A 13,487-nucleotide genomic window follows, 5' to 3' on the forward strand; every position below is an offset into this window, starting at 1 on the left:
CAGGTCAGTGGTTGTGAACCGAGGCCCTGAGTTTAATCCCCAGGGCCACAGAAAGGAGGAAGAAGTAAGAGAAGGGTTAAATAGAGGAAATATGCAAAGTAACTGTGGAGACAGAGAGAGAGCCTACCTAGCACAGGAGAAAAACCTTCTTTCGTAAGCAGTCACTAGTGGACCAAGCACTTTCTTCAGAAAGCAGAATGTGCTGGGGAGAGGAGGGGCATTAACTGGTAATGACATCAGACACTCGGGGAGAAGGAGGGGTATTAACTGCTAACAAGCATCAGATACTGGGGAGAGAGGGGTATTAACTGGTAATGAGCATCAGACACTGGGGGAGAAGGAGGGGCATTAACTGGTAATGACATCAGACACTCGGGGAGAAGGAGGGGTATTAACTGCTAACAAGCATCAGATACTGGGGAGAGAGGGGTATTAACTGGTAATGAGCATCAGACACTGGGGGAGAAGGAGGGGCATTAACGTAATGGCATCAGACATTGGGGGAGAAGGAGGGGTATTAACTGGTAATGAGCATCAGACACTGGGGGAGAAGGAGGGGTATTAACTGCTAACAAGCATCAGATACTGGGGAGAGGAGGGGTATTAACTGGTAACCAGCATCAAATTCTACGCTCATTCTCACTCAGAACAAATGAATCTGCATGGTGTCGGTGTTACAGAAATCACACACTCTGTGTATGTAATCTTGAAATGACAAGATGAAATTTATTACCCTGAAAGAAATAGGTACCTACTGCCTTTGGTGGAAACAATAAGGAAAAAAATTAATCAGCAGGAATTCTGCTCATTGGCACTTCAACGACACCATTTCCTTTCTTTGAAATCCGTCTGGACGTGATCACCGGGGCAAGCAGGCCTTTGCAGACCCAAAGTACACAAGCCAGTTAAGAGACAAATAGAGGAAATGAACCCTCCATAAATCTGTCAGCCAGGGGGAGCCCATTCCTGCAGTTACAAAGGCCTTATCTGCCCCTGGGTGCTGTGTTCCTCTCTGCTTCCTCAAGCCGGTGGCTAGAACCAGAGTGAGTGCTAGGAGAGGTGGGCGTGGCTTCCGGCTGTTGTGATTTCAGAAGAACTCCGTGTGCCCAAGTCTCTGGTGACAGTGAATTCAGTAGCTCCCAGGGGCACCACGCAGTGGATAGCGCTTCCTTCCTCAGAATTTGCCTTTAAGCTGTCCCTTGATGAGGGAAGAGAGTTAGCGTCCAGCTCCCGACATTTTTCTTCTGCAGCAGACATCTCCAGTACCGTGCTGCGTCTCCTCCTCCGAGGTCCTTCCAACACATTATCTGATAACATTGGAAAGGGTGACTCCAAAGACATAACGCGGTTATTTGGGAGCCTTAAGAGGACACCCAGATAATCACCATTTGGACTACTGTATTTTGGTAACAGTATACTTACTGTTGATATAAAATTGATGTATTTAGTAGGTGTTACCAAAGCAACCTTTCATTCACATTGTTAACATACCGGTGATGCCCTCACTCTTGGGCAATAACCTCCTGCTGCCAGACTGAACAATGGTTCCCCAAAGGTGTGCATGTCCTAAGTCCTAGAGAGGTGTCACACTGTTAGAAAGGGCTTTGTAGACACACAGTCAAGGGTCTTGGGAAGGGAACACTGCCCTGGACTAGCTGAGGGAACTCACAATAATGGTGAGAGTTCTTAGGAGGAGGCATCTGGTCCACAGTCAGATCTGATAGCAAAAGCAGAGCTCAGGAACTAGGGCAAGGACTGAGAGAAGCTTCTAGAAGCTGAAAAAGACAAAAGAAACGTATTTTTCCAGAAGGACTGTGGCCCCGGCATTTCATTTAGCCTTTAGACATCCAGAAGTAGGAAAGAATAAATGTGTGTGTGTGTGTGTATGTGTGTGTGTGTTGTAGGATATTGGTTTGCACTGACAATCCAAGATGGACAATAAAGTTAAACCTTGAATCAAGGGGTGGAGTCTACAACTGGCTGACCAGAATTAACTATAGAGATTTTGGAGGCTCAGATAAAGAGGTACAGGAAGAGATATGCAGGGAGAGGCTTAGGAAGATTTTTTTTCCAAATCTGGGAAGAAGAAGAGAAAAGTCAGTCTATGGTTTCTCTGCTGCTTTCTTGATCTGTCAGGTAAGCACCAATATCTGACTCCTGAGTTTTTAATTGATAAAATAATCATTTATATTAAACACACATTGTGTGTCCTTTTAATTTACTACAACTTGTTAGAACAAAAATAGGGAACAAGTTATTCATATTTGGTAAACACCCTGTTCATGTATATCATAGCTGAACCCCAATGATACAGTCTGCCATTTGCCTCTACAAGTTCTACCAACCATGTCGAAATATTAAGAAGAAAAGGAAGGAAAGGAGAGAGAGAGAGAGAGAGAGAGAGAGAGAGAGAGAGAGAGAGAGAGAGAGAGAGAGAGAATGTGTTTAAAATCAGGTATGGTTACAATCCCAGTGAAGGAAGAATGTATGTGACTATGAATATAAACCCAGCCTGGACTAAATAGAAGACCTTATTTCAAAAGGCTGGGTGGTAGTGTCGCACAACTTTAATCCCAGCACTCAGGAGGCAAAGTCAGGCAGATCTCTGTGCGTTCGAGGCCAGCCTGGTCTACAGAGAAAGTTCCAGGACAGGCTCCAAAGCCACAGAGAAACCTTGCCTTGAAACACACACACACACACACACACACACACACCAGAAAACAGAATGATTGTTAACATGAAGAGACACAGCAATGGCTGTGTGCTATCTTTTCAAATGACATTAAAAGTAAACTGACTCTCACCATCCTCTGCAGATGCTCTTAGAACATTAGTGCACAGACACATGATGAAAACAGCAGCTGCCACCAAAATGGTGTCAGGAACTTTCTTAATCAGCTGTTTCATTTCTGCCTTGTAATATTCTTCATGGAGCAAATTCGTTAGATTTGGGCCTTTATGTTTTCTGAGACAAGGTTTTTGCTTTATAACCCAACCTGGACTCAAACAGTAATCTTTTTATCTCAGTCTCCCAAAGTACTTACTGGGAATTCAGGCATGCATTACTAATGCATTATATTAGCACCATTACCATTACCATGCATTGAAGTTCTTTAAAATATTACCCATTTATTGTGTGTTGGGAGGCAGGTCCCTGCAAACAGGCAGAAGCCAAGGACAACTTTTTTTTTTTTTAGATTTTTTGAGACAGGGTTTCTCTGTGGTTTTGGAGGCTGTCCTGGAACTTTCTCTGTAGACCAGGCTGGCCTCGAACTCACAGAGATCCACCTGACTCTGCCTCCCGAGTGTTGGGATTAAAGGTGTGTGTCACCACCACCCGGCAAGGGGACAACTTTTAAGAGTCTGTTCTCTCCTTCCAGAAATATGTGGATCCTGGAGATCAAACTTAGGTCATCAGGTTCAGTGTCGAGCACTGCACCCCAAGTCATCTTCCCAGGCCGAGCACTGGGTTTTGGTAACAGTGACTGACAGAGCCCCTCTCCCATGGGCATGCCACTGCACTGACTTACTTCCTTCCGTTAACCAGGCTCCAACCGGAGGCTTCTCGCACCTCTCTCTCTCCGGTGACACCGACGGCTTGTCCAAACCCAGGCAGCCTTGAACTAGGCTGACCACTGCTATAGTTAAAGAAAAAAAAAGTTTAAAAAAATTGTCAATAAATGAGATCCTAAGCTGGCCAGCTGGGACAGTAAGAAGAAACCTTTTGCTTTTGCATCAGAAGTGTCGACTCCTTGGGTTAGTCTCCGGGGTTCCGCAAACCTGGCACAGCAGTAGCAAACTCGGGTGCAGTGTTAGTGGGAGTCTCCTCAAAGCACACTCAAGAAAATAGGACTTTTAATCTGAGCGCGTGCGTGTGTGTGTGAGTGTGTGCGTGCGTGTGTGTATGTGTGCCCAGTCTGTGTGTCTGACTGTGTGTGTGCCGTAGTGAGCAGCCTTATATACAGACTTACAACGCGGGGAGAAACCCCAGGTGTAAGAGCTCGTGATTTCCTCGTGCTAGATGTTGTCATCAGGCAGGCAAGGCCGGGGCTGTAAGCCAGGACTAGCGAGCAGGATGCACCTGTGGCTATCAGCTGACAAGCAATGCACAGAGATCTATGGGGGCTGGGACCCAACACTACAGAGCGAGTTACAGGACAACCTCCAAAGTCACAGAGAAACTCTGTCTCAAAAACCACCCCCCCATAAGAAAGAAAACAGAACTCCCACATGCTCCTGCAACCCTAGCAGTGGGCTTATAACCAAAGAAGACACAGACAGGCTTTCAGTGAACTCTGTGCTTCCAGGGCCGTTGCTCCCCGAATGCCACAGCGGAGACATGGAATCAACACGAACTCTGTCGGCAGAGAAGACACAGTGCGTGTATGTGTGCAATGGAATGACACCGAGCTATGGAGAAAATGAGACTCCGTCATTCAGAGCGACAGAGGTGGAGCTGGAGGGCAGTGACATCAAGTGAGCTAAGTCAGGGCCAGAACCCGAGTGCTCGTATGAGGGCGCTAAAGGCTGATGTCGTCGAAACAGAGAGTAGAACAGCAGTTATCGTAGCCTGGAAGGGTGTGAAGGCTGGAGACAGGATGGGCAGACAGTGGGTGTAGCTGCAGTTAGAGAGGAGGACTTCAAATCTGCTGGCAACACATAGGAAGGCAGAGAATACGTTTTCCACGTATATATCTATAGTTTCATCTGTTTTCATGTGTGGGTGCATATGTGTGTGCATTTGGGGGGTAGGTCAGAGTCAACCTCCTGTGGCATTCTTTAGTTGCCATCTACACTTTTTTTGGGGGGGGACAACATCTCTCATGAGTCTGGAACTTGCTGATGAAGCTGGACCAGCTGGTCAGCAAACCCAGGGACCTGCCTGTCTCTGCCTCCTTGACACTGGACTTGCAAGCCCTGCACCACCAATGCCTGATGTCTTTAAGTAGGTTCTAGGTCCTCACGCTTGTAAAGCAGCACTCATGAGTAATCTCCCCAAACCCTATGGCTATTTTTATTTCTTTAATTAATAATTTATTTTGTAATTTTTCAAGAAAGGTTTCTCTGTGTAGCCCTGGCTGGTGTGGAACTCGCTCTGCAGACCAGGCTGGCCCTAAACTCACAGAGATCCACCTGCCTCTTTTGAATGCTGGGAGTAAAGGTGTGCACCACCACCAACATGCTATTTATGTTTTTGAGTCAGGGTCTCATATAGCCCAGGCTAGCCTGGAATTCACCAGGTACTATGACCTCCTAAGCCTACTGCCTCAGTGCTGAGATTACAAACTACTCTAGGCTACAATAAATGTTATTAAAAAAAAAGCCTAAAATTACCAATTTATAAAAATGTCCCATTAGGGCAGTTGTGCTCTGTATCTGTGACAAATAATCATTCCTCCCAATAACAGAATTTGGAAGAGAAAATAGAGATGTTGCAGGAAGGAGCATAGCCCACATCCCAGCACACAGCTTGACTTGGAGTTGAAACATTCGCTGAGCCTTGGCAGGTCTGGCTGCTGGGTCCCTCATTCATGATTTGGTAGCCTGATACATTATTTGGTAGCCCGATACATTATTTGGTAGCCCGATACATTATTTGGTATCCTGATACATTATTTGGTATCCTGATACATTATTTGGTACCTGATACATTATTTGGTACCTGATACATTATTTGGTACCTGATACATTATTTGGTATGTCTAGCATCTTTTTTTTTTTAACCACTAAACCACATGAAAACTTTGTGCTTAGTTTGTCTTGTCAGGGCTCCTCACTTCCACGCAGCCTCACACTTTCTCTTTGTGGGAACTGTTGTCGGATCAACATTTCAAGTGTGCTCAGTAAGCATGACGATCAATTACACTAACTACGCCAAGCAATACTTGTCTATAAGCCGTGAGCCCTAAGTGTCTGCCATTAGAACTTCACGTCTTCGACGTGGAAACGGCTTAATCTGAGTATTTTATTTCTCCTGACTGAGGTCTGTGTCTCCATCTCTGCTGCCTCCTGGAGATGTGGAGCCCCACACTTAGTCCCCATGGACTGGCTATTCTGTCTTTGTGCCCTCTGCGGAGCCCTGTGGGGAGAACACATCAACCTTTTACCACCCAGACTGAATCCCTTGACCCCAGGCCAACAAGAAACGGGAAGGAGAGGGAGGAGGGAGCCTCTGCCCCACCTGCCCCTCAGTGCAGCCTTTGGACCTTCCCATCAGGCTTTCCGGGCTCTGGTTACCCCATCTCCCTGGCTTGGCCTTCGGCCTACGGGTAGGATGAGCTGCCCACCCCTGGTGGTTTTCTGGCCCTTCCCCGTCGATGACAGATCTGTTTAAAGCTGCCTACACTGCAGACCTCCCTCCATTCCTGCACTCTAGCACATCTCCTGGGGCTGCAGTGAGAATTAAATAAGGGAAAAGGTCAGTGGGACTCAGCGACAGAGGGTGCAAACTGAACAAGATGGGCGTTCTTGTCGTTATGGATGCTCCACCCCCTCCTCCCGCTCCGCCCCCATCTCCCGCTCCGCCCCCACCTCCCGCTCCGCCCCCCATCTCCCGCTCCACCCACATCTCCCGCTCCGCCCATATCTCCCGCTCCGCCTGAAGACTAGCCTGAGGTTGGCAAGATAGTGATGGCCCGATTTCCTGAAAGTCTTGGTGCCTGGAGGCCTCATGGACCTCCTTCCGTGAAGATATCCACAGGAAGACTTGGAAGGAAGCTATGGATGGCTACCTTCGGTGGGCCAGGCGTTGGGGGTTTCCTACATGCAGGTAGACATGGAATGGAAGACTTAGCCTCAGTCCTGGAAAGAGTTTGGAATTCAGAAACTGAACGTCCAGTTAGCTCAGTTTCTTCCACATTCTAACTTCCAAGTTAGAACTTCCAGTTCAGATGACCCTCTCTGGTCAACAGGTCAGCATGCACAGGAGGGTAGACCGCCAATACACGCTTCCTGTACTCCACAGCTGGTCCCAAGCCAGCCTGCTGTCATCCGGGTTCTGAAGGTCAGGTGTGAGCCGGCTGGTCTGGTGCATGCTCACACTTACCCTGGTGGGAGCTGGCCGGAGCAGGAACGGAGCCCCCTTTGTATGAGGGGCATGAAGTACGTAGCAGGGACCCGGAGATGTGCGCTGAGGGTGGGGGTGGACATCATGACTCTGGGAACCTAACAGGACTCAGAGCTGCCCTGGCTCAACACTCTGAACTTCACATTTACCGTCTGCAAAGATTACGTCAGTGACTGTCAGAGCTGGGTCCTAGAGCAGCGGTTCTCGACCTTCCTGAGGCTGTGACCCCTTTAGTACAGTTCCTCGTGTTGTGATGACCCCAACCATAAAATTATTTTTGTTGCTACTTCATGACTGTAATTTTGCCTTTGCGAATTATAATGTAAATACCTGATATGTAGAATCTCTGATATGCAGTCCTGTGAACGGGTTGTCCTACCCCAGGGGCCGTGACCCACGGGTCTAGTGGCACAGTCTGTTAACCCAGCCCTTCAGGAAGGGTAAGGAAGGATTATAATGTTCAAAACTACCTGTGAGTTCAAGCCTTCCCCAAAAGCCTACGGAGGGCCTGGGCATGAATGCTGATTCATCAGCACCCTGTGGATTGTGAATCCAGGGCGTGCTGTCAGATCAGGGTGGATCGGCCGGTGAGTGAAGGCCGCAGCTGGAACCACACCCACCCAGTGACCTTCTATGTCTGTATCATCAACGTTGTCGTCTTAGCATACTTGGTGACAGGGAAGATGCAGGGCGAGGAGACGGATGGATGCTGTGCCCGGGTCACTGTTTCTAGTTCATTCCCAGCAAGGTCTGGTGTGCCAGGCCTGAAATCATAGGTACTTGAAAGTCGAGGCAGGAGGATAATCACAGACTCAAGGCTTGTCTGGGCTACAGAGTGAGTTCAGGATAGCCTAAGTAGCTGAGTGTGACTGTTTCAAAATGGAAAGTAAGACAGGGATTGGGGTGTAACGCCGAGCTAGGCTGGCAGAGCGCTTGCCCGCCATGCGTGTAATTATGGGTTTAATCCCCAGTGTGGAAGAAAAGGGAGAGGGAAGGAGAGAGTAGAATTCATTTCCACAAAAATTTTATGGAGAAGGTAGGGAGCTAGAACATGAAACCCTTGGTTTGACCCTCAGCACTAGAGAGAGAGAGACTGAGGGAGGAAGGGAGGGAGGGAGGGAGGGAGGGAGGGAGGGAGGGAGGGAGGGAGGGAGGGAGGGGCTAACTTTACCCTAAAGAACAAATGTACTCACCCAAGAAATGCAAAGCCCCATGCTTAGAAGCAATAAGCCCAGGGTTCTGTATTCAGTCAGAGCAGAAAGTGAGTCCCTCCCCTGTGTGGCCCGACTATATCCTAAATAATTTCTATTTGTTGACATATGTGTATAAAATGTCACCATGAAACAAACTCATTTCTTTGTATTGTAACCAAAAGAATTAACTGTAATGATAATAGTTTCCTGTGTTACAGGCTGTTTTTCCTTAATTTACTGATTCTAATATGTAAAGGGGTTTGCCTGCATGTATGCCTGTGTACCACATGGGCGCCTGGTGCCCACAGAGGCCGGAAGAGGGCATTGGTCCCCTGAAACTGGAGGAACAGACAGTTGTCAACTGCCATGTGGGTGCTGGGAATTGAACCTGGGTTCTAGGAAGGGCAATCAGTGTTCTTAACCACTGAGTCATCTCTCCAACCTCAAGTCTTTTTTTTTTCCTTCTTTAAAAAGTCCAAGGTATTTTATTACATCCTGCATTGTAGTGATACATTTTATGGTTTATTAAAGCTTGCCTGAGGAGCTTTCTGAGCTTCGCTGGCCGAGAGAGCAGGCACGGTCTCGACAAGCAGAACGACGCCGGCAAGTTCGTGGACCTGTACGTGCCTCGGAAATGCTCCGCGAGCAACTGCATCATCGGCGCCAAGGACCACACATCCATCCAGATGAATGTGGCCGAGGTTGACAGGGGCACAGGCCAGTTCAATGGTCAGTTTAAAACCTATGCTATCTGCGGGGCCATTCACAGGATGGGCGAGTCAGATGATTCTATTCTCCTACTGACTAAGGCTGATGGAATTGTCTCAAAGAACTTTTGACCAGAAGAGATGGGGGAATCTTTGTCATAAATAAAAGTGAGAAAGTGAAAAAAAAAAAAAGCTTGCCTGAGGATTCAGAAAAGCAAAGTCAGCCTCAAGCTATAGAGATCAGGCAGTGGGGATACACACCTTTAACCCCATCAGCCAGAAGCTAGGAGGTGGTGATACACACCTTTGATCCTAGGACTCAGGATTAAGAGGTAGATGGATCTCTGTGAGTATAAGGCCACCCAGGTCTACACAAGTGAATCAGTCTCAAAGAGAATTACAGCTCACACCTTTAATCCCAACATTAGGGAAGTATGTAAGACAGAAGCAAGGTCTCAGAGAGGCATTCGTTCTCCAGCCACACTGAGGAGAAGGTTACAGACTGAGGCTTGGTGAAGAGCTCATGCATGGATCAGCGTGAGCTAGAGGTGAGAGCTGTGGCCAGCTCCTTTGCTTCTCTGACCTCCAGCTTGAAGTTTGAATCCCAATACCAGTCTCTGGGTCTTTTTTTTTTCCCCTTTCTTGTTACAGTGCATGTTTCATTTAACAAGCATGGGAAAAAATAGATTTTATTCTCAAATGCCACCCTGTCTACTTCTGTCAGAGAATTGATCAATAGTCGCTGAGGTAGGGCATTTCTCAGTAGTAATTTTTGTCATAGCCGTGTATCCCAGGCATTGTGACCTGAGGGTCTTCACCCCAGAGCAGCAAGCTCAAACTGGGTTAGGGCAACTGTGAAGCCAATCTCTTTGAAGAAGTGTTGTAACTTGAAATATTTGGGGACAACAGTGGTTGCACCTCCTCTTTGCCGTATTTTAACCAATAAGGTCAAAAAGACAAGAAAAAGGCTTACTTATGAAAATAGGAAGGCCTGGTTCAGAGATAAGGGGTGGGAGGGCTGGGGGTGTGGCTCAGGGTAGGCCTTCATTTAGTCAGTAAGGGATCTTGGATTTGACCCTTGGCAAGGGAGGGGTGGGGAGAAAAGCAGGGGGGTGGACTTGGGGGTGGAACAGAGGAAGAGAGAGAGAGAAAAGGAAGGAAGGAAGGAAAGAAGGAAGGAAGGGGAAGGGAAGGAGGAGGGAGGGAAGAAGAGAGGGAGAGGGAAGGAAAGGGGAGGGGATGAACTGAGCTGGGTAGGAGAGTAAGCAAAGTCAACTGCAGGAGGAAGGGTCAGTTAGGCGACCAGGCTCTACCCACTTCCAGGTGGCTTGGGATAAGTCTCCATCAGAAACAACTTGGGGCCCGTGCGTGAAGTTAGGAACTCAAGGACCTATGCTCATTTGGGAACCCGGTGTTCCGTGGTCATCTAAAGGTCCTGAGGTGTGCAACAGTTATGCCTATGTAACCCTCAGCCAGTTTCCACGCTTATTTGAATACAAACAAAACGCTTCCTGCCAGCCCGTTAACACTCTGCCAAACAAGTTTCTCTCCACCCAAGTTAGGGAACTGTAGATAAATGCTTTGACATTTTCTTTCTTTTTTTAAATGTATTACCTTTCTGATGTTTTTAATTTTACTTATTCATTTTAATGTAATTATTAATAATTACCAAAACATTCTCTCACTTTGCTTGTCCTTCTGTCCAATTCCTTCTTTGGGACAAAATAACCTAGAACCCCTCTGGAGTGACTCACTGAACCCCAATATCCATGGATGTCACTGGCACCCATTAAATTCTAACGGTGAGTGGCTCCTCCTCCTGCAGGACTATGTGGTGGGGTAGCTGCCTTGTTTCCCAGTCTTTATCATAAATAATAAAAACCAAGACACAGATATTGGGGTTCAGGATGAAGATCAGAGAAGCAAAGAGGCCAAGCCACCAGAGAGCTGTCACCTCTACCAATGCGCAGACTGAAGGGGCGATCCACCAAGCCTCAGACTGCATCTCCAGACTGCTCCTCACCAAACCTCAGACTGCTCCTGAGACTGCACTGAGCTTCTTATATTCTCTCTTTTGGATTGATTCTCTCAAGTGGCCCAGTGTGGCCTTGAACTCACAGAGATCCATCTGCCTCTGTCTCCTGGGTCCTAGGATTAAAGGTGTGGCCACCACTGACCAGGTTCTATGGCTGTGTCTAGCTTTGCTTTGTAAGATCATAAACAACACATCCCCACACCAGTCTGCCCCCACCCCACGCACACAGAACACTTTCCACATGCAGCAGTCTGCAGTGAATCAGAAGTGTTTTGTGTCTGCCTGGTGCTGGTCATCACCCGTGTGAGGGTGATGCCACTTCAGTCTAGAAGAAACAGTGGGGCCAGACGGGAGGTAGGAGGTGAGAGTGAGGCCTCCCTCCTGTGTTGCTGCTGCTCTTGTTTTGGTTTTAGAGACAGGGTCTCATGGTAAGAGAGGGTCTCACAGTAGCCTGGATCTTGCTATGTAGACCCAGTAGAGGTCAAGTTCCATGGGCAACGTACATCTTTATTTACAACTATTTAGAGCCACAGTCCATTAGGGTTGTGAAAACTTACCTCTTCTGGTTAAACTAGGTCCAAATTGTATGGCAGCTCAGTGGTCCACTGATTGCTTAGCATTCATGAGACTCTGAGGCCAACCCTCAGTACAGAGGGAGGGGGAAGGAAGAAGGGAGGGGGGGAGAGAGGGAGGGACGGAGGGAGAGAGGGAGGGAAGGAGGGAGATTATTACATAAATCTCTAGAAGACGTGTCTAACCCATGGCCCACCAACCACATGTGCCCCAATAGCTATGAATGCCCAACACAAAACTGTTAACTTATTTAAAACATTATGAGATTTGTTTCTTGCAATCTTTTTTTTGTGCACAGGTCTCAGGCATGACAATGTCACATAAAATAACAAAGGCAGGAACCCCTACTTGTCTATTAAAATACTTAACCTGAAAACCTTGTTCAAAGTAGTAATGTTGTCCCACAAATGTTTGGTGGGAGGTAAGTCATAAAGTAGGGTTCCAATAACCCCAGACCTTGGGGCTGGAGAGACAGCTCAGCTGTTAAAAACCAGAGCGGCTCTTGCAAAGGACCCAAGTTTGAACCAATTTCACACCTACCGGGAACTCCAGCTCTGGAGAATCCCACCATCTCTTGTGGCATCGGTAAGTACCAACACTCACATGTACACACTCACACAGAGACACATAGTTAAAAAGAAACCTTAAAACAAAAAATTACGGGCTGGAGAGATGGCTCAGAGGTTAAGAGCACTGGCTAGTCTTCCAGAGGTCCTGAGTTCAATTCCCAGCAACCACATGGTGGCTCACAACCATCTGTAATGAGGTCTCATACCCTCTTCTGGCCTGCATGCCAGAACACTGTATGCATAATATAAATAAATTAGAAAAAAAAACAAAACCAAAAATTACAAACTTGTTGTAGTGATAGTCTGACACCAGCCAGTAACAATTCCCCCGAAAAATAGGAATAAATGACTATCACAAAATATACAGAGAAACAGTGTGCCCTGAACACTCTGGGAGAAGAAACAGGAAGAGACTCAAAGCAACTATGCTGGGGTTCTTCCGCACAAGATGTAAATAACTACAACATCTTTAAAAGAAAGATACTACAGGCAAAGAACAAAGCATCTTAAATATTAAGACATTTCGTAGCCGGGCGGTGGTGGCACACACCTTTAATCCCAGCACTCGGGAGGCAGAGGCAGGCGGATCTCTGTGAGTTTGAGGCCGGGCTGGACCGACAGCCTCCAAAATAATACAGAGAAACCCTGTCTTGTAAAAACAAACAAAAAAGACATTTCTTTTTTCAAGACAGGCTTTCTCTGTGTACCCTTGGCTGTACTGGAACCCACTCTGTAGACCAGGTTGGCTTCAAACTCATATGGATCCACCTGCCTCTGCTTCCCGAGTGCTGGAATTAAAGCTGTGTGCCACCACCAACCCAAAACATTCTTTTAAAGTACACAATGTTTAAAAGTCAAAAATAAAAGTATGAGTAGACAGGAGTGAGCACAGAAGAAAGAAATGTCTACAACCCGAAGAAAGAATTTGCAAATGGGAAGACAGACACAGAGAAATTCGGATCACGTCCCATACAGAGATGAAAATATGAATCCAAAGTTGAAACAGTGAGATCTGGAGTCAGCAAGCTGGCTCAGGGCCAAGGCTGACAACCTGAGTCCAATCCTGGAGCCCACACCGTGGAGAGGGAGAACTGACTCGGGCAGGCTGTCCTGACCTCCACGTGTGAGCACACAAACACAAAACCGTGAGGTCTAATCGCCATTCCAGAACAAGGTGATGACGTAAAGGAGTAAGGAAGAGATAGCATCCATCAAGATAACAGCCGTGTTATTAGTCATGTTTCTATCGCTGGAATAGAATACCCAAAGGGGGGGGGGGGGGAAGCAAATTAAAAGGAGGAATTTCCTGTTAAAAGAAAGCAAGAAGTCAGGCATGGTGGCACA

General features: G+C 47.2%; 1 protein-coding gene and 1 long non-coding RNA gene across 2 annotated transcripts; one reads left to right on the forward strand and one right to left on the reverse strand.

Annotated features, from left to right (window-relative positions):
* Positions 1 to 701: 701 nt before the first annotated feature.
* On the reverse strand, positions 702 to 3,634 carry LOC121139702. The gene is made up of 3 exons (XR_005876617.1): positions 3,531 to 3,634; positions 1,670 to 1,775; positions 702 to 1,573 (listed from the first exon to the last, which is right to left on the reverse strand). It is a non-coding gene; the product is annotated as an uncharacterized LOC121139702 (long non-coding RNA).
* A 2,215-nt stretch (positions 3,635 to 5,849) lies between these two features.
* Positions 5,850 to 9,134, forward strand: LOC121139722 (40S ribosomal protein S21-like). The gene is made up of 2 exons (XM_040743700.1): positions 5,850 to 5,898; positions 8,791 to 9,134. The coding sequence occupies exons 1-2, from the start codon at positions 5,850 to 5,852 to the stop codon at positions 9,096 to 9,098; spliced, it is 357 nt and encodes a 118-aa protein (XP_040599634.1). The 3' UTR covers positions 9,099 to 9,134.
* Positions 9,135 to 13,487: the final 4,353 nt, after the last annotated feature.

This window comes from Mesocricetus auratus, unplaced genomic scaffold, assembly GCF_017639785.1.
Source record: "Mesocricetus auratus isolate SY011 unplaced genomic scaffold, BCM_Maur_2.0 Super-Scaffold_100001, whole genome shotgun sequence".
NCBI classification, from domain to species: domain Eukaryota; kingdom Metazoa; phylum Chordata; class Mammalia; order Rodentia; family Cricetidae; genus Mesocricetus; species Mesocricetus auratus.

Excerpts from the sequence above, each read along its gene's own strand:
- LOC121139722 (XM_040743700.1), top strand. The coding sequence starts at position 5,850 with ATGACGATCAATTACACTAACTACGCCAAGCAATACTTGTCTATAAGC. Across the intron at positions 5,899-8,790 it reads GCAATACTTGTCTATAAGCC|CTTGCCTGAGGAGCTTTCTG; the intron begins GTGAGCCCTAAG and ends GGTTTATTAAAG.